The sequence below is a fragment of the Helianthus annuus genome, chromosome 4 (assembly GCF_002127325.2).
Source record: "Helianthus annuus cultivar XRQ/B chromosome 4, HanXRQr2.0-SUNRISE, whole genome shotgun sequence".
NCBI classification, from domain to species: Eukaryota; Viridiplantae; Streptophyta; class Magnoliopsida; order Asterales; family Asteraceae; genus Helianthus; species Helianthus annuus.
Window position 1 is genome coordinate 12,771,672 of NC_035436.2, and position 24,220 is coordinate 12,795,891.

The window sequence follows — 24,220 nt, forward strand, 5'->3', positions numbered from 1 at the left end:
TTTCTAGTTTTTCAACTTTAAATAAAAACAATAAAATTATTTATAATATATGCATACACACACACACATTCTCTTTCTTCTCTCCACCGTTCACCACAAATCGAACCACCAGAACCACTACCATTTACCCCACTCAAAAAACCCTAGCCGCAACAACCAACAATGTCCCCACCATCCACGGTCGCAAATTGCCACTACCATTATGCCTAGGGAGGAGCATTTGTTACCGGTACCCACTTTCCCGTTTTTCGGTACCGGTCACCCTTACACACGAAATTCCACTCTCCTCTGTCTCGCTCAAGTGAATTGGTTTCGAGAGCATTCCGCCATTTTTTACGAGTAAAGCACCAGTAAATACCGGTACCGAATCCGTATATTCGGTACCGGTACCCACTTTTCCCGTATTTCAGTACCGAACGGGTACCGTGCTCATCCCTAATTATGCTACCAACTTACACCCAAATTCGAAACCACACCACTCCTCACCATCCACCGGCTACCACCAACCAAAAACCCTAACCATCGCCACCTAAGAAAACTACCACTACCACCGTCATTCCCATCAGCAACCACCGTTAACAACCACCCAAGCCCTAAATGCATTGTCATCACACCTACCTTCTCGTAAATCGACTAAACCATCTTCAACCTCAAATGTGTGACTAGGGCTGTAAATAAACCGAACAAGGCCTAGTTCGTGTTCGTTCATTAGGGAATGAACGGTTCATGAACGCTTAACGAATGAGATTTCTTGTTCATGTTCGTTCATTAAGGAAATAAACATGTTAATGAACACTTACAATGTAAATGAACGCAAACAAATGTTTATGAGCATAAATGAATACAAACGAATGTTATATATTTATTTTAAAATAAAAATATGTATTTTTTTTATCAGAAAAAATCCACCAAAAATAAATAGGTACTTAACAAAATTATCCGAACATAGTCTCCATAATCATTATAAACATAATTAACACAAAACTTATGAAGTTTGTCAAGTTTTAACACAAACTGAAATTAAAATGGTCAAATGAAGGATGTTAGTGGTTGCGTAAGATATAATTGTGGTTTCGTGTTTTTAAGAACTAAAACCAATAAAATTCAATATAACCATATAAAACCTTTAAACGAATGGACACAAATAAACACATTATCGAACGTTCATGAACATAAACAAACGAACGCAACCTCTATCCATGTTCGGTTTTTAACTTATTGAAAGGAATTTCTTGTTCATGTTTGTTCATTTATTTAACAAACAAACATAAACGAACGGTTCACGAACCGTTCGTTGAACTTTCGGTTTGTTTACAACCGTTCGGCTAATTCTTTACCTCCTGTTTCAAAATCGACCGTCTACCGCCTCAATTGAAGCCGCGATCTTCTTTGATTTTTTTGTGTAGTAATAATAAAAAGTCAGCTGAGTGGTGGAAGTTTCAATTCATCATTAAGATTTGGGGTTTTGTAGATGTTTTAACACACAAATTTGATTACTAAGAAGAATGATTTGAACAACAATGGTGTAAAAAAAAAGTAACCAAAAACTAAACTACGAGTGAAGGCTGTAAAACTGGTTGCAAATCACTACAAATGTCAACAGTAGAATGATTATTATATGTTTTGAACACGGATTTAAGACTAGTTTCAATATGCCCCTCCAGCTTCCACTTGTTCCCCACTCTAGTCTTTCAAAGTCTCATTAATGATCCTCCATCTTTAACCCTGTCACCTACAAAACCATAAATATATTTCAAATATCTCTCTCACTAGAATATATGCTATTCAGTGAGTTTATAACATTATATATTTTAACAAAAAACCTGCATCGCTTGTTGTTGCTTCAGTATTGGCCCTTCTCCTTTTGGGAGCAAATGTAATATGCTGTTCTTCTTGAAATAGAATTGCATCTGGATCAATCCTTCTTTTGTATCCGATAATACGAAGACCTTTCAACAATGAAATGCTATCGGGAAGATGACTTATAGGAGTACTCATTAGATCTAGTGCATACAAACTTTCTAAATCTCCTAGGTTCTCTGGTAGTTTCTCAAGTCCAGAACAATTAGAAAGGTAAAGCTCCTTGAGATGCTTTAGCTTACAAATGCTGGGTGGAACATCTCTTATCTTGGTTGATGTTAGATCTAGTCTATTCAAACTTTCTAAATCTCCTAGGTTCTGCGGTAGTTTCTCAAGTCCAGAACAATTAGAAAGGTAAAGATATTTCAGATGCTTTAGCTTACAGATGCTGGATGGAACATCTCTTATCTTGGTTGATGTTAGATACAGTACATTCAAACTTTCTAAATCTCCTAGGTTCTCTGGTAGTTTCTCAAGTCCAGAACAATTAGAAAGGTAAAGCTCCTTGAGATGCTTTAGCTTACAAATGCTGGGTGGAACATCTCTTATCTTGGTTGATCTTAGATACAGTACATTCAAACTTTCTAAATCTCCTAGGTTCTCTGGTAGTTTCTCAAGTCCAGAACAATTAGAAAGGCCAAGATATTTGAGATGCTTTAGCTTACAGATGCTGGATGGAAAATCTCTTATCTTGGTTGATGTTAGATCTAGTCTATCCAAACTTTCTAAATCTCCTAGGTTCTCTGGTAGTTTCTCAAGACTAGAACAATAAGAAAGGTTAAGAAATTTGAGATGCTTTAGCTTACAGATGCTGGGTGGAATATCTCTTATCTTGGTTGATGTTAGAACTAGTGTATCCAAACTTTCTAAATCTCCTAGGTTCTCTGGTAGTTTCTCAAGACTAGAACAATAAGAAAGGTTAAGAAATTTGAGATGCTTTAGCTTACAGATGCTGGGTGGAATATCTCTTATCTTGGTTGATGTTAGAACTAGTGTATCCAAACTTTCTAAATCTCCTAGGTTCTCTCGTAGTTTCTCAAGACTAGAACAATAAGAAAGGTTAAGAAATTTGAGATGCTTTAGCTTACAGATGCTGGGTGGAATATCTCTTATCTTGGTTGATGTTAGATCTAGTTTGCTCAATGAATCTATTTGACCAACATCCTCTGGTAACTTACAAACTTTACAACTACCTAGAAAGAGAGTTTTAAGATGTTTCAACTTACAAATGCTATCCGGGAGATGTTTAATTTTTGAATGTGATAAATCTAGCTCTTCTAAACACTCCAACTGGCCAATGTCCTCAGGCAATTCCTCTATGCCACAACATACAAGCTTAAGTAATCTTAAATGTTGTAAACTACAGATGCTTCCTGGAAGACTTTTGAGTTTGTCGCAACTTTCGAAGGATAGCATCACAAGTTTATGTAGATTTCCAATTGATGAAGGCAGGTTTTCTATATCATTGTCATCAAAACTAAGCTCTTGCAGATTACTGTTGGAGTGACACAGGATTATATCCTCAAATTCCTTTATATGTAAGCCACTTACATGAAGAAACTCAAGTGATTCCAAATCCTTGATAAACAAAACAGATTTCAACCTCGTACAATGACTGAGGTTTAGGTACGTAAGCCTTTTTAAACATCGAACTGGCACATGAAGTTCTACCAAATCACCACAAAGTGAAAGATCTAACCTCACAAGATTCGGAGTCAACCCAAGGTCAAGGGTCCTCACCTTTGAGGATCTGAGTATAATGGATTTGAGCTTCGTAAGAACCTGATGTCACACCAAAAAAGAATGTAATATACTAATAACTGATCAATAATAAATTAAAATTATTAATCAACCATCCTACCTTTCCCCCAACCCAAAGTTGTTTGATTCTGCTGTCGGACATGTGAAGCTCAACAAGATTATTTGCTTGAAAGGTTTTGGGTAAACACCAATGAGGGTAATAGTTCCACTTCAAGTATCGTAATGAATTTGGGAAGTATTGACTAACTTCATCAATATTCACATGGACATAACGATCTTCATAACTATGATCTACAAAAAGGCATTTGAGTTTCTTCAGATTTCCAAGACCTTTCAAAACAATACCAGGGGTGACGTTTAGACGTATACACCTTGTCGCTTCAGAACCCTATAATTCAAGAATTGTTCATGTCAAAAGTAAAGCAAATTGTGTTTATCTCATCTCTATGTTACAAGTAAACCTCATTCTTACCAAGTCATTATCCAATAGATCTTCAATTTCTTCCTGGATCCATAATCTGCTATGTTTGTAGGGCTCATCTAGGTGCAAACGACGTACGATATTTTTGCCCATTTCTTCAATATGGTCATGCATGCTCAAGCAAGAGCCAAAACCATAATCATGAAAAGTTATTAGAGATCTCTGCTCAAGAACTCTTAAACCAATTCTAGCCTGAAATCCACAACTTTCAAGCATACGTATTGCTTCATTTTTCTTCCACCACTTCAATATGCATGCAACGTCTAGGAATATTTCCTTGTAATCATCCTCCAAACTTTCATAGCATAATTCCAGTTTTTCAAGAGTCTCTTTCAACGGAATTCTTTTGAGTCTTGCTAATGCAGATTCCCATTCAAGCTTGTCTTTACCAAACAGAAATGAACCCAAAACTTTGATTGTCAAGGGAAGGCCAACAGCATATTGTACAACTTGTTGTGATTCTTTTTCATACTCTTGAATTGGAAGATCTTTCCCAAATGCGTGCCTACTGAAGAGGCCAATCGCTTCCTCATGTGATAATAGGCTGACATCACGAATCCATTCCACTCTATGTGCTATCAACACTTGCTCGTCTCTTGTTGTTATGATAATTCTACTTCCAGGCTTGAACCAATTAAGATCACCAGCTAATGCCTCAAGCTGCTCTTGATGATCCACATCATCTAAAACCACTAGAACTTTTCTACCACGCAGCTTTGTTTTCAACATGTTTTTGCCGTCATGGACACTACCTACGTTGTTTCCTTGACCATTTAGCAAATCTGAAAGGATCTTTCTTTGCAATGACAACAAACCAGACAACAACGATGCTTTTGAAACTTCCCTGACATTCTCAACAAAGCTTTTAGCTTCAAAGTGAACTGATATTCTATCAAACACAGCTCTCGCTAGTGTAGTCTTACCAGCGCCTCCCATCCCCTTGATCCCTATCATGCGAACATCGTTCGACGTGATATCTAAAGACTTCTCAAGGTCCTTTAGTCGGGGTTCCATGCCTACTAATTTATCATCAAGGTCCACATTAATGGATCGTAACTCAAGTGAAATCCGCTCAATTATTAACTTGATGACTTTGGCTTCATGCCTATGAATTATTGAAGATTCAGTTAGCTAACTCAAGAACCCACACAAAAAATTATATTTCAGGTCAATATACAGAAGTGTAAGACATATAGTAACAATATTCGAGCTTTCCTCGAAATAAGAAAGAAACTAAAAAAGAATGAATATTTCCAGAGAAATGATAAAGAAAATTACCCATCAGCAGTGTTCCTTAAATCCCAACCGGACAGATTGGCTGCTTCTTTTAGAGCTACTATCCATTTCCCCATCTCTATATTGGAATGTTTGGCAAGGGCTTCTCCAATTGGCCCACGTTGTTTGCGAACTTCAGAGGGATCCACATCGTAAAAAACAGGGTAAGCAATCTGGTCGTTCGACTTTTGGCATTCCATAATCTTTACAAGTTCGTTTAAGCACCAAGACGAAGATGCATATTTCTTTGAGAAAACTATGATGAACAACTTGGACTCCTCAATAGATTTCAAAAGTTGCTCATTGATGCTTTTTCCTTGTTTAAGTCTCTCATCGTCCTTGAAAGTGTGAATGCCGTGTCGCTGAAGAGCATCATAAAGGTGATCCACAAAGTTCTTACGAGTGTCTTCACCACTGAAACTCAAAAACACATCATACTGATAGCTCCTCTTAACGAATGATGCAGAAGAAGACGACGCCATTGGAGGTATGTTTTGTCGAAGTTGACTGCAAAGAAACACAGATCACACTGTTAAGCCACAAGAGTGTGTCTTATGATAAAGATTAAGCTGGTTATCACACCTTGGAAGTGCTATATATTAACGTCAACATTGAGTCACAAGCATTTCATTATAACTTATAAGCATAATATGGGCCTATATGATATTTTTTTTGTACGACAAATTTGGATCACTGACGGACCACTAGAGTATCATCGTGCCACCAGCGGAACCACTCGATCATATCCATCTCCACTAGACAATAATGCCTATACACCAATTTAGGAGGAAACCCAATAAATCTGGGAAAACCCCCCTTTGGGAATCGAACTCATGACCTAATGGTCATAAGCCTTATTCCACCCCAAGATACCACTAGGCTATAATGCCATGGGTGGCCTAGATGATATTAAACTGTTCTATAATGTCAGCTTAAGGAACTGGTAATTTACACTTACAAGAATATTTTAGGAATCTAGAATTTATAAGGGGTTTTTATATATTCTTTCTTAAAAAGATTATTAGTTTATTACACTAAGCTAACTGAGGTGGGTTAGATACTTTTACAGTTAACTTTATAGGTTGGTTTTGTTGCAACAAACACCTCACATGTCTGTAATAAGTTATGTAAAAGTTTGACTTTCTCAAAGTCAAACTGCATTTTAGTTTTACATTTAGAATGGCGTGTCTTGGGAGCTAATGATACCCAAATGATGTCTTTGACCGTTTGATGTTTGATATACGACAATATGATATTCAATCAAAGGTTTGATCAGATTTAAAACAAAGATTTGACTTTCTTACACAAGTCAAAATATAGTAATAAACTTAAAACCATGGGGCTTTGATTTCAAATCTTAGACAAACAATGCATCTTATGACTATTTATCAAAAATTGGAACTAAAGTTGACAATTTAACAAATTCTGGTATAACATCTTCTTTACCGTTAGATCAAACCCGATCAACTTCCATCATAGCGATTTAACACTAAAATAAAGATACGAACTAAATAATAGAAACAAACTGGTGACGTTTGAAGCACCATTATCCAAAGTCTGTGGATCGATGGACTTAAAATACAGATAAACCATCACTATTTTAATAATTTAAAGATTAAAAAAATAAACAAAACAAAACTGAACTTAAAACAACACCCAGATACTCAGACCAGAAACCTTTGTTTGTTAGTTTCAAGTATGTTGAGTTGAGCTAGTAATTTCCACTTGAAAGTATTATTTAGGAATCCAACATTTATAAGGGGTTTTAATAAAAACATTATCACACAAAGCTAACTGAGTTATAACAAATTGATAATATTTTGAGTGGTTAGATATTTATACAGTTAAACTTACAAGTTGGTTTTATTTCAACAAACACCTCAAATGTCTCTAAAAAGTTATGAAATTCGTCTAATAAGAAAGCAAAGCACAAGAGAAATGCAAAAGTTTGACTTTCTTAAAGTCAAACCAATCGCACATAGTTACAGAATGGTGATCTTGGGACCTAATGATATGTCTGTCTATATGATTTCAAAATGATGTCTTTGACCGTTTAATGTTTGATATACGACATTCACTCAAGCGTTTGATGAGATTTAGAACCAAGATTTGACTTTCTTAAAAAAGTCAAAGGGTATGTTTGGCATGGAGTTTTTAGGAGCTTTTATGAGCTTGTAGCTTTCAGCTTTTAAGAAAAAACTCATTCTCAATAAAAAGTCTTGTTTGGTTGAAGGAGCTTTAAGCCTTTAGGTTAGGAGCTTTAAGCTTTTGGTTGAACGCTACTACTAGTAGCGTTTAGAAGGAGCTACAAGCTTTTAGGGAAAAATGACTATTTTAACCTCTAAAAATAAGGAACTATTTAATGCACCAACTTTCTAAAATTTTAGTTATGTCCATTTTGGTAATTTTATACATTTTATTAAAAGCTCCAGCTACTGTACCAAACACCAAATATATCTAAAAAGTTACAGTTACTAGTTACTAGCTACCAGCTACAGCTACCAGCTTCCAGCCACCAGCTACTTTTGCCAAACATACCCAAAATATAGTAATAAATAAAATTCAAACCTTTGACAAACAAAGGAAAGCATGTTATGACCTGCATATATGTCTCAGAAATTGGGTTTAACAATTCACATGGTGTATACATTTATATCAGAAAGAAATTGTGGTACAACATCTTCTTATTTACCCCTTAGGGTATAAGGAGTGGTTAAACACTTTAAAGTATGTTGAGTTGAGCTAGTAATTTCCACTACATTGAGTCAATAGAAGGAACTAGTAATTTCCACTTGAAAGTATTATTTAGGAATCCAACATTTATAAGGGGTTTTAATAAAAAGATTATCACACAAAGGTAACTGAGTTGTAACAAATTGATAATATTTTGACTGGTTAGATATTTATACAGTTAACTAACTTTACAAGTTGGTTTTGTTGCAACAAACACCTCAAATGTCTCTAAAAAGTTATGAAATTCGTGTAATAAGAAAGCAAAGCACAAGAGAAATGCAAAAGTTTGACTTTCTTAAAGTCAAACCAATCGCACATAGTTACAGAATGGTGATCTTGGGACCTAATGATATGTCAGTCTATATGATTTCAAATGACGTCTTTGACCGTTTAATGTTTGATGATACTCGACATTCACTCAAGCGTTTGATGAGATTTAGAACCAAGATTTGACTTTCTTAAAAAAGTCAAAATATAGTAATAAATAAACTTCAAACCTTTGACAAACAAAGGAAAGCATGTTATGACCTGCATATATGTCTCAGAAATTGGGTATAACAATTCACATGGTCTATACATTTATATCAGAAAGAAATTGTGGTACAACATCTTCTCATTTACCCCTTAATCAACCCCGATCTACTTTCTGATTCAACACTAAAAATTAAGATGGGAAATAAATAATAACAAGAAATTGGTGACGATGTTTGAAGCACCATTATCCAAAGTCTGTAGATCGATCGATCGATGGACTTAAAATACAGATAAACCATCACTACTTTAATAATTTAAAGTAAAAAAACTAACCTTGAAATATATAGTTGCTCAAAAGAAACAGCACCCAGATACTCAGACCAGAGACCTTTGTTTGTGAGTTTCAACTATGTTGAGGTTAAAGATGTTGAGGGTGATAAGTTTTGATCCAATTAATTATAACTGCTCTTCTCTCTAGTTTATTACCAAGAAATCATGCCGCAACTTCCCCGATATCTTCTTTATTATCACACGCGGATTCAAGGAGCCTCTTGTCTTCCTTTTTCACTTTTATGCACCCCACCCACCTAGATTCCAAAGCAACCCTATAATAATGGTGGGTTACTTTACTTTTAATTAAATTAAATTAAACTAGGGTTAAGACCCACCCACGTTGCGGCGCGGGTACATCGTAAATATTGAATGAATTAGTCCAAACGTTATATGATGCATTAACCATATGAAAACACACATTTCGACGTATCCAGTTGAACTCAGTGTAACCTATATAAGCATTGTGACTGGATCAAACGTAAAGTAAATGGAATTCATATCGAACAATCATAACGTATTATATGTGACCCAACTCATACATAGAAAACGTAACGGGTATGAAGGAAAATATGCACATGTAATCGAAATGGATTAATTAGAGCTTTCAGAAAAAGAGGAGAAAAAGAAACCATAATTTGACTCCACTCGGTTCGAAAAAAAACTTTACGAAACATACATAAAATAAACACGAAAACATATTATATTTGACCTGAATCATTCCCAACAAAATACGTCGACACGTAGAACAACTTGAATTTATACCAAAACGTACATAAAAATATGCATGTAAAAATGGTTTCATTAAACGAAAACGTATTATATTTGACCTGACTCGTCTATACAAAAAGTTTACTTCGGAATGTAGAACAAATCATATTTATACATACCCATACATAAATTTTGCACGTAAAAAATAGTTTTTAAGTAAAGGAAGTATAGGGGTAAACCGAAACAAAATATTAGTAAAAAAATTAATAGGTTAAAAACGTTTTTAAAATTGTGCCAAGTAGCACCAATGCCACAACGACATCGACTTTCAACATCGTAAAATTAAAATAGATAAAATGATAAAAATTACACTGAACGAAAAGGAGACTAAAATCGTGGAACCACGCACACCCGTTACAGTGTCTGAATGCGAAGAAGTTAACCAGAAACGTAAAACGTACAAAATAATAACTTCGTCGATCTAGGACCCGCCCGTTGCGGGGAAGTTTTCAAAAGGGAAAAAATGGACGCGTTGCGACGGGTCTGTATATGAAAAAATAGAGCAAAAACATTGAACCTCACATGCACGCTACGACATATTAACTCGCAAAATTTAGAACAAAACGTAAAACGAAAACTTGTGAAAGACAAAAAGTATGGGGGACCAAATTTGTAAATAATAAAGTGTTGTGTTAAATTACAAAAGATGAAAAAGTTTGAGTTAAAAGTAAAATTTTCAAATGGTTAAAATGTAAAAGAAAAAAACTTTAAGGTTGAAAATGAAAAATCAAGTTTTTTTAGTGAATTTCAGTGATTGTCCTTTATCTTTATACCCATTTTCAGGCGTTGTCCTTTATGTTTAAAATTGACGAGTTTTGTCCTTTATATTTTCATATCACACATGTTTTGTCCTTTAGGCCTAACCCAGTTAGTTTTTTCAGTTAAATTTGGTCATATGCTTTGCAAATGAGGACATTTTTGTTAATTTAAAGGTAAATTCAATGGCAGATTTACAGCTCAAAGTTTCTGCAACCTTTGAATTGACAAAAATACCCTCATGTGCAAAGCACATGACCAAATTTAACTGAAAAAACTAATTGGGTTAGGCCTAAAGGACAAAACGTGTATGATATGAAAACATAAAGGAAAATTGGTTTTTAATAAACCAACTTTTGTCCTGTTGGTAAATAATAATCTTACCTACGTAATTGGCATACAATAATCCTACCTATCAACATGTTGGTACTCAATGAACTTCCGTTAATTTTTTTTAACTGAAGTTAGTTTTTAAGTTTTATTTATTACACAAACAGTCCATGTAGTTGTAATTTACTAGTTTTAACTATTTTATAAAACAAAAAAACCACAAGGGACTGTAATTTACTAGTTTTAAAATAGTTAAAACTAGTAAATTACAACTACATGGACTGTTTGTGTAATAAATAAAACTTAAAAACTAACTTCAGTTAAAAAAAATTAACGGAAGTTCATTGAGTACCAACATGTTGATAGGTAGGATTATTGTATACCAATTACGTAGGTAAGATTATTATTTACCAACGGGACAAAAGTTGGTTTATTAAAAACCAATTTTCCAAACATAAAGGACAAAACTCGTCAATTTTAAACATAAAGGACAGTGCCTGAAAATAGGTATAAAGATAAAGGACAATCCTTGAAATTCACTCTTTTTTTTTTTGAAAAGTCTCCAAGCATGGGGTATGACATGTTAACTCGCAAAATTTAGAACAAAAAGTAAAATGAAAAACTTGCGAAAGACAAAGTATGGGGGACCAGAGTTGTAAATAATAAAGTGTTGTGTTAAATTACAAAAGATGAAAAAGTTTGAGTTAAAAGTAAAAATTTCAAATGGTTAAAATGTAAAAGAAAAAAACTTTAAGATTGAAAATGAAAAATCAAGTTTTTTTTTTTTTTTTTTGAAAAAGTCTCCAAGCATGGGTACAAGTCATTATGCACAAGAAAGTTGCTAATTTATATATAATTAACTGATAATCAATTTTTATGTAAATAGTTATATTAAATTAAGACTTTTTAATTTGTTTTTAAGCAAATATTGCCATATTTTAACAATTTGTAATAAAAAACTTGGAAAGGTCACGGTTTTACATAATTTTAAATTACGATTTTTTTAAACTAAGACATACTTTTTGTCATAATTTTAGGATTTATCTTCACAATGTGTTTATTACCTTTTGCTGTGTAAAACCGAGTTGCCTCACTAACTTTTTTTTCTTTTTGTATCATTTATAATTAAAGTTTAATATATATATGAGTGCACTGGGCATGTTTTGCATATATTAAATTAAAAAAACTATAAATTAGCAACCTTTTTGTGCATATATGTCTTGTACCTAATGCTTTGGGTGTTTTTAAAAAAAAATTGATATTTTCACTTTTCACCCAAAGGTATTTTCTAAATTACTTATAACCCAAAACTATTTGTTTTCTTTACTTTTAACCCAAAACTTTTTATCTTTTACTATCTATTCTCACATTTTTTTTTACTTTCAACTTTAGTCTTTTATAGTTTTCATTTTTCGCAAATTTTTCGCTTTATGCTTCGTTCTAAATTTTGTGGGTTAACACATCGCAACGTGCGTACGTGGTGTAACGTTTTTACGTTTCGTTCTAAATTTTGTGTACATCGTCTGTTGTTTTTCCCGTTTCACAGGTTCAACATAACGCGTGGGTCCTAAATCGACTTAGTTATAACTAAAGAATCCCCGCCGCAATTGCGGCAGGTCGTAATACTAGTTAGGAGAAATTTTGTAACGAGTATGTAGAGACTGGCCCCACGCCAGGCTTTATAGCCATGCCAGAGGGACAACACCGCTGCCCAAGCTGGCCCGGTGTGGCTAAGGCCATGGGGTATGGGGCTTGGGTTGGGGCGTGGGTTGGGGTAAAACGCCCAAGGCACCACCCCGGGTGGGCTTGGGTTGGGGTGTGGCCCCCTGGGGCTTGGCTTTCAAGTCGGGCGTGGGGCGGTATGGCCAAGCGAGCTGGCGGAATTTCATTTGATCACCCCGCCACGTCAGGCGGCTATTTCAAATTTTGAATTTAAAAATTCAAACGGTTTCCCATACCACCAAACCGCCACCCCGGTCTCCCAACAACCTCTATATATTTGTAACCCCCAACCCAGGGTCCCCCCATCCCACGAACAGAAACCCCACCGGCTACCCAGTCTTGAACCCGCTACCCCACTGGTCCCCCCATCCGACGAACCCAACACCGCTTTGGCATCCTGGACACATGAAGAAGAAATGGCACTCGTCATTAGCGTCGTCGACGCTATGAAGGGGCGGCCACCGGGCCAAGCAAAATATTGGACGGAAGCATTCGTGGCCTACCGACATAACGTCGGTAACGACCGCCACAACCTCAACGCGTGCCAACATAAATGGCGCGAGCTACGGCCGAAGCTCGAGCGTTTCAAGGCTTACTACGAAGCCGTTCCCGGTGGCGAGTTAAGCCACGAGGACTGGGTGGCGGAGGCGAACATAGAGTTTCGAGGCAAGGAAAACAAGGCGTTCGACAAGATCAACTTTTTTGAAATTTTTTTAACGCTCTAGGTTTGTTTATTTTGTAATTTTTAGAAATTATATAACTTTTAGGATTATGTAATTTTTAAAATTTTAATGAAGTTGTAGGTTTTTTTTATAAATGTTGTGTGATTTTTTATAATTTTTTTGTATTTTTTTAACTATTCTGCCACGCGGTGCACCCAACCCAAGCCCAACCCATGCCCCGCCATACCCCGCGGACACGTAACCAGACAGTGGGGGGCTCCCTTTTAACATGTCAGCAAATGCCCCAACCCAAGCCCAACCCCCGCCCCACCATATCCCACGGTCTAAAGTGACTTTGATTTGGTTCCCACATCCCAAACCCAAGCCCACACCCCGTGATCGTATTATCAGTGCTCTTCTTTTTCTTACCAATTACAAGAAAATCATGCCGCAACTTCCGCGATATCTTCTTTATTGACCAATTATCACAAGCGGATTCAATCTTTGCTTGGAGCCACTTATCTTCCTTTTTAACTTTTATGCACCCCACCTAGTGCATGTTTGGCTTTCCTTAAAAGTCCTTTTTGAAGGTGTTTGGCTTTCCTTATTTTAGGCAAAAGTCCTTTGTTTTGGGCAAAAGTCAGGATTTCCTGACTTTTTTTTTCCAAAAGTCCTTTTGAATAAGTTGAAAATAAGCTAAGCCAAACATGCCTCTAAATTACAAAGCAACCCAATAATAATGGTGGGTTACTTTTAATTAAATTAAATTAACAACTAATCATTTTCAATCATCTATATTTATATAGTTATACTAGGTTGTAACCCCATGTATTACACGAGTTGAATAAATGAATTTTATATACTAAATAATAACACAATATGTCTTTAAAAACCTTTTTATTGCACGGTTTGAATAAATATAATTTTATATGTTAAATAATAAGAAGTTATATCTATAAGAACCATATTGTACGGGTTGAATAAATATAATTTTATATACCAAATAAAAAAGTTATATCTTTAAAACCGCTTGTTTTACACAAGTTGAATAAATGTAATATTGTTTACCAAATAATAAAATAATACATCTTTAAGAAACCTCATTTATTACACGGGTTGAATAAATGTAATTTTATATACTAAATAATAAAAAAAGTTACATCTTAAAAAATATGTGTATTACACGGGTTGAATAAATGTAATTTCCTTTACTAAATAATAAAAAAATATATATCCTTAAAAAAACCCGTGTATTGTACGAATTGAATAAATCTAATTTTATATATCAAATAATTAAAAGTTATATCTTAAAAACCCTCCTCTATTACACGGGTCGAATAAATGTAATTTTGTATAGTAAATAATAAAAAGGTATATCTATAAAACCCACGTGTATTACACGGGTTTAATAAATCTAATTTTATATACCAATAATAAAAAAGTCATATCTTTCAATATACTAATGGATAATACTCGATACCCGATGGATATGGTGATTGTGAAGATGGTTCTTGAAAAGAAGATATGCTATTTAAGAAGCAAATCAACATATATTTGAGTAATAAAATGTTGGTACCAATTCCGACAAATCGATTTAAAAATTATGTAATAAAATTGATATACAAATTTTTTTAGTAATGAAAATAAAAATATTTCATATATTAATACAAAATTTGGTTTTCGTGATAAATAATTTGTTTTATTTAAAAATATCTTAAATTAACAATTTAAGTTTTAAAATCATATTTTATTAGAAAAATAGAAGAATGGTATTCAAAATTTAAAGTAGGATGGAATTTAATATTAGCTTATTATCCCTTTATTTATTTAATTAATATAAGATAAGTTTGAAAGTTAGGCGAGAAATCATAAAATAAATGCTTACAATGAATGATAGGTGTTACACATTAATGTTTTATTATAGAGTATAGTATAAATGTATATTTATATTGATATAAATAGATTATTATATTGTAGTAAAATTTGTTAACAAAGTCTCAATAAATATAACCCCTTATTTAAAACTTGTAAATGTAACGAAGTCTCAATAAATTTAACCATTTATTTAAAACTTGTAAATGTAGAATGATAAATAATATTAGTTAATTTTATTTAAGTTTTGTAAAATTCATTTGATACCAAACTAAACAAAACGTTCAAATATATAGTTAATATCAAGAGTAAATTACGATTTTGGCCCTGTGGTGATATCACTTTTACCCTTTTAACCAAAAACGAATCTTTTAACATCTGAGCCCACAACGTCTTTTTTTTCTAACCCTTTTGGTAAACCAAAAGGGTTAGAAAAAAAGAGTTAGGGTCCAAAAGGGTTAGAAAAAAAGACGTTGAAAGCTTAGATGTTAAAAAATTCCTTTTGGGGGTAAAAGGGTAAAGTGATATAACTACAGGGGCCAAAATCGTAATTTACTCTAATATCAAATTAGATAACTAAGTTTGAATTTGAAGTAAATAGATAAATATAAAAGTAATAATTAAATTAAATAATATTTAGTTGGAGGATTATCTATAATTAATTAGAAGAGGTTAAACTAAAATTATAATTATCTATAAGGTATGGCTTAATATGATGACAAGTATTCTCAAAGTAGTTTCTTTTATTATATGTATAGATTAAATTACGATTATGTAATTTGTCTGTAAGCAAATACTAACATATTTTAATTATTTATAATAAACTTGGGAAGGTTACGCTTTTACAAAATTTTAAATTACGATTATTTTAAACTATACTTTTTGTTGTAATTTTAGAATTTACCAAATCGATTAGCGTCGGGTTCAACCCGGGTTGAGAAAAATAAAAACGTTTTTTTGTGTCGGATCCAAACCGATTATAGGGTACACGAACTAACGGGTTGGGTTAGGTCCAAACCGGTTTGGGCCAAACAAGAATATTTTTAGTGAAGTGGGTCGGGTTATAAACCAGTTGACAGGGCCCAAACTGGTTTTTTATACCTTTAGCCACAACCAATTCAAATTTCTGGTCAACTTGGGCCACATTCACTGGACTTGAGTCCACTAATGATTGGCCTATTAGGTTGGGCCTATATAAAAGAACTTCCTCTCACATTGTTGTTATCGTCGCGACCCAGTAACTGAAGATTCAATCCCAACCCCTTTTTTAAGGATGGATAGATTATAAAAACCTGCTTTATGAGAAGCTTTAATTTGATGAGTAATAATCTTATTGAAGTTTATTTCCTACCTATTAATTTGCAAAAATAGTAATCTTTTACATATTCTATCTCTAAAAAATACAATAACTTCTGTTACTAGTTGAAGGGGTATGGTCCCAGATCTCGCGCCAGCATCGACCGCGAGTGACCATTACCCTTATCAAAACCCCCACCAGCTAACAACCTACTTGTGCCCATGCGAGAACGCGTCGGCACAAGGGTTGAATCCAATCTATCTAGTAACGAAGGAGGACTTACATGGAACATGAGAACGGTAGAGTGATGCGACATAGCATCACATCTGGAGTATGAAAACGAAAGTGTTCACAGCGATGCGGCCTCGCACCACATCCAGCGAACACTTCTATCAATACAAAGAAAGCCTTACCTTACGCACAGAAGGAGATGAACGTAACGGTGCGGTTGACACCGCTCCATACGGGCATTTTCGTCACGACAAGGGATGCAGGCAAGACGACGATGCGGCTAGCACCTTATCTCGCGTATTCCTTGATCACAAGTAGGAGACGCGGTAACTTCAGATGTTACCGCACGTAGCGATGCGGCTTGCACCGCATCCTATGCATTCAACAAGTGGGACTGACACCACAGTGCAAGTGGCACCAATGGCAGTTTCCTGTCAGAGCTACGTAAGCAATGGACTGACGTGGCATAACCTCCATAACCGACAAGCCTGACACACCTGCAAAGGTGCAGCACGTCGTCAGTCCATCCATCATCATCCTCCTTCACTCCTCGGCTATAAATACCAACCCCAAACCAGGTTTGAGGTATCTCTTCACAACTCTCTCACTACTACTACTATCTTACTTTGCTTCCCAAGCAAACTACTGATTCTCACGCCGGAGAGTGGTAACAAGGAGCACCCCCCACCCCATCCTCCTTGTTACGAGTCACGGCTTGTTTCCTTGTGCAGGAGATCAACCACCGGTGATCCAGCCAGCGATCCTCGAGAGGAAGGGATTAACCCTTCTTGACGAGACCAGTGTGTCAACCCTGCCCGGTTAACCATTGTTTCATCATTGGCGCCCACCGCTACTCTTAGCATTTTCTAAACCATCCTTTTTCCTCTCTCACGATCATTACTGATCACCAAAACAACACTGCGGATAACCAAAATCCTCCAATCCCAAACCCGGTAGGGGTCAATGCCTCGACCTCCCAACCCGGACACATCGGCACGTCCACACAAAGGAGCCCCTCCTTTATGTTCGGACATGACTTATCACAGTTCCCATCTGTGATCCCACCAGGCATGACCATTCATGCCTGGTACGAGCAGCAGGCAGCCACGCTGACCGCAGCATACAACCGCGCTTGTACTGAAGCGAATATACGAGCTGGGCTCCCCCCAGCACCGCACACCCCTGTTGAGCGTATTTTACAATACGACGGCAGGATACATTCACGCCCGGCTTCAAGAAGCCGGCGTGAAGAACGGGGATCGTCTTACTGTTCGGTCCACACCCTCAACGAGGACGATTCCTCATACGGGTCCCACACCAGAGGACCGGTACATACCCGCCTTGGCCCCCATGGCGAGGACGGGAGGCGATCAACCTCCAGACCCGGCCCAGGCATTCAGAGCCGATTGGGCCCACAACCATACACCGAAGGGTACGGTCATACCGACCCTGACGACCATAGCCACCGCGGTGATTCGCATGACACCAGTAGCAGACCGGGAGGACGCAACTATGTTCCTCCCAGTCACCCCCGGCAACACATACCTTAGGGCGGCAAAGCGCCCTGCGAACGAGCCATACAGGCCAAAGGCAGCGGCCGAAAATTCCAAGTTCGACACGCGGATTGCCAACGCCCATGTCACCACGACAAAGTTCCCATTCAACGTTGGGAAATACAGTGGTTCGACCGACCCGGACGACCACATGAACATCTTCATGGGCGCGGGCATCAACGGCTAGTGGGATAAACCCACTTGGTGTAATTTTTCCCCCAGACCCTTACGGGCCTGGCCAGAGCATGGTTCGATTCTTTGCCAGTGGGATCACTGGATTCATTCGAGGACTTGCGTACCAAGTTCCTCGCCCATTTTTGCCAGCAGCGACGCCACGAACGAGATTCGTTGGACGTCATGAACATCTGGCGAAGGGACGACGAATCGCTCGAAGCATTCGTCGTCCGATATAATAAAGAGTGCCTGGAGATAGGTGACGTGGCAGACCAGATGGCACGAAACCACTTCATCCGGGCCGTCAAAGACAGAGAGATGATCATGACCATCTCTGGCAAGGAGGGCTTGCCTAAAAAATGGGAAGATGTCATGACCGCGGTCAAGACATACGCCCAGACACAGCGGTCACTTGAACCGCATGTGACAAAGGCAAAGCCCCAAGCCGAAACATCCCACCAAGGGTCCAAGCGTAACAATAAACGCAACCGGGACGTTGGAAATCGCGATATTTCCAAACCATACTTCCCGCGAACCAACACGTTCGACCCAAAGAACTACAACCCCGCCCGAGACAGTCGGGCGTCAAAAAAAGAATCTCGGGACCGCAACTGGACCGAGATCACCATGTCTCCAAGTGAGGTCCTCCTTGCGGACCCACAGTTCTTGCGACCGGCCCAACCAATGAAGTCCAAGAAAAATCAGGACCTCACACTCTACTGTGAGTACCACAAGGACTCGGGCCACACCACCAACAACTGCATCAGTCTCCGACAGTCTCCGACTGGAGATTGAGCGCGCCTTAAAGGAGGGGAAACTGCAACATCTTTTGCCAGGTGGGCAAAAACCCACCAAGAGCATTACCCCTCATGGCGAAGGTACCTCCTCCGGGAAGAGAACCATGCACGTGGCTTCCACCCACATGATCCACGGAGGCAAGGGCAGGCCACGAAAAGCGGCAAGAAGGCCGGAATGTGACTGGAAAGACGAGCAAGTCGTCTTTCCAAAAGTCCGAGGCGGACCGCGCGATAGGCGCGCCGTCGTCATTTCAGGCCAACTGGCACACTACTGCACCGAGCGTCTATTCATCGACCCGGGCAGTACATCTGATATAATCTACGAACAATGCTTCAACCAGTTCGACCAGGAGGACAAAGATCGGTTGCAAGCAGTAGATTACCCGTTAACCGGGTTCGCAGGGGAAACTGTCTTTCCCCTAGGCCAGATTACTTTCCCTGTGCGTCTTTCCAGCGGAAACCGCACAAGTACAGAAGAGGTAAACTTCATGGTTTTACCTCACACCTCCAGATATGACGTACTCCTCGGGAGAGAATCCCAAGGAGATTTCAATATGATTACGTCGGTCCCCCACTCTGCGGTTGGTTTCCCAACCGAATTGGGGGTCGCGATAATCTACGCCCGCAGGGACGTCATGATGTCGGACGAAGTACGTCCGACCAAGGTCGCAAGGCCCACTCCCAACGACCAACCAGAAAAATGGGTTCTCAACGCGAGATACCCAGAACAAAAGGTCACATTGGGTCACGCCTTATCCCCGACCACAAAAGCGCAACTGAAGCATCTTCTCTTCAGGAACCAGGACATCTTCGCGTGGACACCCGCAGACATGACCGGGGTCCCACGTGATATTGCGCAACATCATTTGAATACCTTGCCAGGTATTAAGCCAGTGATCCAAGGCCAACGCCACCTTGGGTCAGCTAAAAATCAGGCGATGCAAGAGCAGATCGAAGAACTGCTCTCCGCAGGCATCCTGCGGGAAGTCAAATACCAGACGTGGTTATCCAATCCAGTCATGGTAGAAAAACCGTCCGGGGGCTGGCGCATGTGCGTCGATTACAAAGACCTTAACAAAGCCTGCCCCAAGGACTGTTACGCGCTTCCAGAAATCGACGAAAAAGTCGATAATCTCGCACCATTCAGGTGGAAGTGTTTCCTCGATTGCTACAAAGGGTACCATCAAGTACAAATGGCAATCGAGGATGAAGACAAAACGGCATTCCGGACTCCCACCGGAAATTACTGCTACACAAAGATGCCGTTTGGGTTGCGCAACGCGGGCTCAACCTACCAAAAGTTGATGAACGACACTTTCCGCGGCCAAATAAGCAAAAGTGTCGAAATCTACATGGACGACCTGGTCGTCATGAGCATGGAAGAGGATACCATGCTCACAGATATTGAAAGAACATTCCAAACTCTGCGCAGCGTTAACATAAAGCTCAATCCAGGAAAATGCTCGTTTGGAATGCAAGAAGGCAAATTCCTTGGGTTCATCGTCACTAAAGATGGATTCAAGGTAAACCCGGAGAAAGTCCAGGCGATCGAGCGCATGCCATCGCCTTCATCGATGAAGGATATGCAACGACTAGCCGGCAGGCTAGCGGCACTTAACAGATTCTTAGCTAACCACGCAGCTAAGTCTTATCCGTTCATCAAGACCCTGCGGAGCTGTTCAAAGAAAGAACAATTCCAGTGGACCGCAGAGGCTGAACAGGCCTTCCGGGAAATGAAGGAGTGTTTGATACAACTCCCAACTTTAACCGCACCACGCAAAGATGAGCCACTCATATTATACCTATCCGCCGCGGATAACGCGGTGGGTGCGGTATTAATAGTGGAGCGAAAGGGGGTTCAAACACCCATCTATTACATCAGCAAGATGCTCAATGACCCAGAGACGAGATACTCAATAATGGAGAAATTGGTGCTAGCATTAGTGCACGCTTCAAGACGGTTGCGACGCTACTTCGTAAACCATGTCATCACAGTGCTAACCAATTACAGGATCGGCCCGATCCTATCCAAACCCGACATCTCTAGGAGATTAGCGAAATGGGCAATCGAGCTGGGCGCGCACACGATACACTATAAACCGCGCCCCGCGATTAAAGGCCAGATCTTAGCTGATTTCGCCGCCGAAGTACCGGTGAATCGCATCCAAGAATGCGAAGAAGCACAAACTCCTGCACCAACGCCACCCTCCTCAGAGACATGGGCACTCTTCACAGATGGTGCCTCCAACGACGAAGGTGCGGGTGCAGGTCTGCGACTCGTCAGCCCTGACGGCCAAGAGCTTACATATGCAATCCGCCTCGAATTCAAAAGCACAAATAACGAGGCAGAATATGAGGCTCTGTTAGCGGGGCTACGTTTAGCAGTCAAAATCGGCGTGCAACATCTGGAAGCACACGTCGACTCTTTGTTAGTTGCAGGCCAAGTACGCGGCGACTATGCCGCAAAGGGGGATATCATGATCCTCTACCTCGAGCAAGTCCTGCAACTAAAATCCAAATTCGCTTCGTTCAATATTCGCCATATTAATCGAAGCGAAAACAAGTCCGCAGATGCACTATCGAAACTCGCATCTACCAGCTTCCAACACTTGGCAAAGGAGATACGCATCGAAATCCTGCAAAATCCTTCGGTACCCCTGCGCCAAGTCAACGTCATTCAATACGGTTCAACATCATGGATGACACCTATTATCGCATATCTACAGTCAGGTGTGACTCCCGAAAGCAAATCAGAAGCACACAAACTACAATACAAAGCGTGCCATTATCAAATGGGAGACGGTATCTTATACCGCAAATCATACCTCGGGCCACTACTACGATGCGTCAACCCCCAGGATGCCACATACCTCATGCGAGAGATACACGAGGGCATATGTGGCATACATGCTGGACCACGCATGGTAGTGGCCAAAATCATGAATGCCGGGTATTACTGGCCCGGCATGCACCTGGACGCCGTCAAAGAGTTGCGCAAGTGCATCGACTATCAACGTCATGCTCCAAAAACCTTGCGGCCAAAAAACAACTTAGTCCCCGTCACAACCGCATGGCCCTTTCAGAAATGGGCAATTGACGTTGTGGGACCTTTCCCTGACGCTCCAGGTGCGGTTAAATTTATCATAGTAGCGGTTGATTACTTCACAAAATGGGTGGAAGCAAAACCGCTCGCCTCAACCACTGCTATGATAACAAGGAAGTTCATTTGGGAACACATCATCTGCCGTTTCGGTTTACCAATGTGCATTGTCACCGACAACGGCACCAACTTCGCTGCCGACGAATTCCAAAAATGGCTAAAAGAACTACATATTGAGCACATATTCTCATCAGTCGCACACCCGCAAGGGAACGGCCAAGTCGAGAGTATCAATAAAAGCCTAGTCGAAGGGATCAAGGCACGGTTGGGAACGGCCAGGCGTGGCTGGGTCGATGAACTCCCAAGTATCTTATGGGCTCACCGTACAAGCCCAAAAACAAGCAATGGGGAAACACCCTTCAGCCTAGTCTACGGTTCAGAAGCGGTGATCCCCGCAGAAGTAGGTCTCCCCTCTCCTAAAATGTTGGCTATTGAAAAACTAGACAACAACATGGAACACAGGATCGATTTGGACCTCTTGGAAGAAAGGCGCGAAAACGCTGCCATCAACGAGGCCAAATATAAATCCAAACTTGAAAAGTACTACAACGCGCGCGTCCGCATTTGTACTTTCAACCCAGGAGACTACGTCCTACGCGACAATGAGGCATCTAATGCCGAGCGCCCAGGCAAACTCGCCCCCAAGTGGGAAGGACCCTACCTCATCAAAGAGGTCTTAGGGAAAGGCGCGTACAAATTGCAAACACTAGAAGGCGAACCTATCGCACGCACATGGAATGCACAACAGCTTCGACGCTGTTATATGTAAGCCATGTTCTTACGTTTCTCTATGTAACCTATCGGGCCGTAGGCCATTTGCAAATAAATAAATAAGCAATTTTATACGTTATTGTTCGTTATTACTATTACAAATGCGTGTTCCACTTTGCGGTATCCCAAAAACAGATTGGCAAAATCTTCATTCGCGATACCCATACAAAGTGGTAACCACACACAAATATTGTAATAGGCCAGCAAAAGGCAAAAAGACTTGCATATTTATCCGGCCGGATAAACAAGTTTTTGTTAGACAACACAATTCCTGAGCCCAAAAAGGCAAACAATGGAATTGACACGGACTCATACGACAAAGGTATGGAGTACACTTGACCCCATTCACAAATGGGTAGAGTTCCGGATATATAAGCTTTTACAAAGCTTACACAATTCTAAAACCCTAACGCGGTAAATAACAGAATTGACGCGTCCTCATACGACAAAAAGTAGGGAGTCTACTTGACCCCATTCACAAATGGGTTTCCGCATACATACGTTCAAACATGCAAGAATTGAAAACACTTGTACACATTGAACAAAAAACTTTATATTCAAAAAATTCAAACACCCACACGGTGCTTAATGGATTTACATAAAGTTCCTAATATATACAAGAGGAAAACAAGAAGGGGGCACACTTGCCAACCTAAACCCTATTTCGTACCGCTGGTACCAGCGTCGTCTCCAGCACCACCAGCGGGATCCTCCTCTTCCGCATCGGCATAGAGCATCCGCAGCCGATCTACATAATCCGCAGCCTCTAAACAGTCGTCCAACTTCTCCACACAGGAGAGAGGCGTATGATAAAAAGAGGCTACGACCGCTTTCAGGCGACCTTCGGTATCCACATCACGGAACCCGGATCCCTTATCAGTATAACCGCCTGCGGATAATACATTGATATGCCCAATGCAGCGGTTATAACCAGCTTTAAAGCCAGCATCGCGCGCACGTTCCTTAACCAGGTCCAAACCAGATGCGGTCTCAGGGGCATTCATGATAGCCTCAACAATCTGCAATAAAAGGATCATAAGTCTCGGATATTAGTCCAAGCAAATCTAAAGAAAAGGGATACTTACACGCGCGATACCGTGAGCCCGCAACCACTCACGGTCAGCCTCCAGCTGGTTAAAAGAGGACACCAAGGCATCCTTGGCCTCAGCAGCGGCGTCAGCCCGCTTCTCCGCAACAGACACGCGGGCAG

At 39.3% G+C, this 24,220-nt stretch overlaps 1 protein-coding gene across 1 annotated transcript; it reads right to left on the reverse strand.

The window, feature by feature from the left end:
- Positions 1-1,491: 1,491 nt before the first annotated feature.
- Positions 1,492-9,024, reverse strand: LOC110932935 (disease resistance protein RPV1). The gene is made up of 5 exons (XM_035989214.1): positions 8,918-9,024; positions 5,381-5,884; positions 4,094-5,207; positions 3,722-4,009; positions 1,492-3,642 (listed from the first exon to the last, which is right to left on the reverse strand). The coding sequence occupies exons 2-5, from the start codon at positions 5,857-5,859 to the stop codon at positions 1,795-1,797; spliced, it is 3,729 nt and encodes a 1,242-aa protein (XP_035845107.1). The 5' UTR covers positions 5,860-5,884; positions 8,918-9,024; the 3' UTR covers positions 1,492-1,794.
- Positions 9,025-24,220: the final 15,196 nt, after the last annotated feature.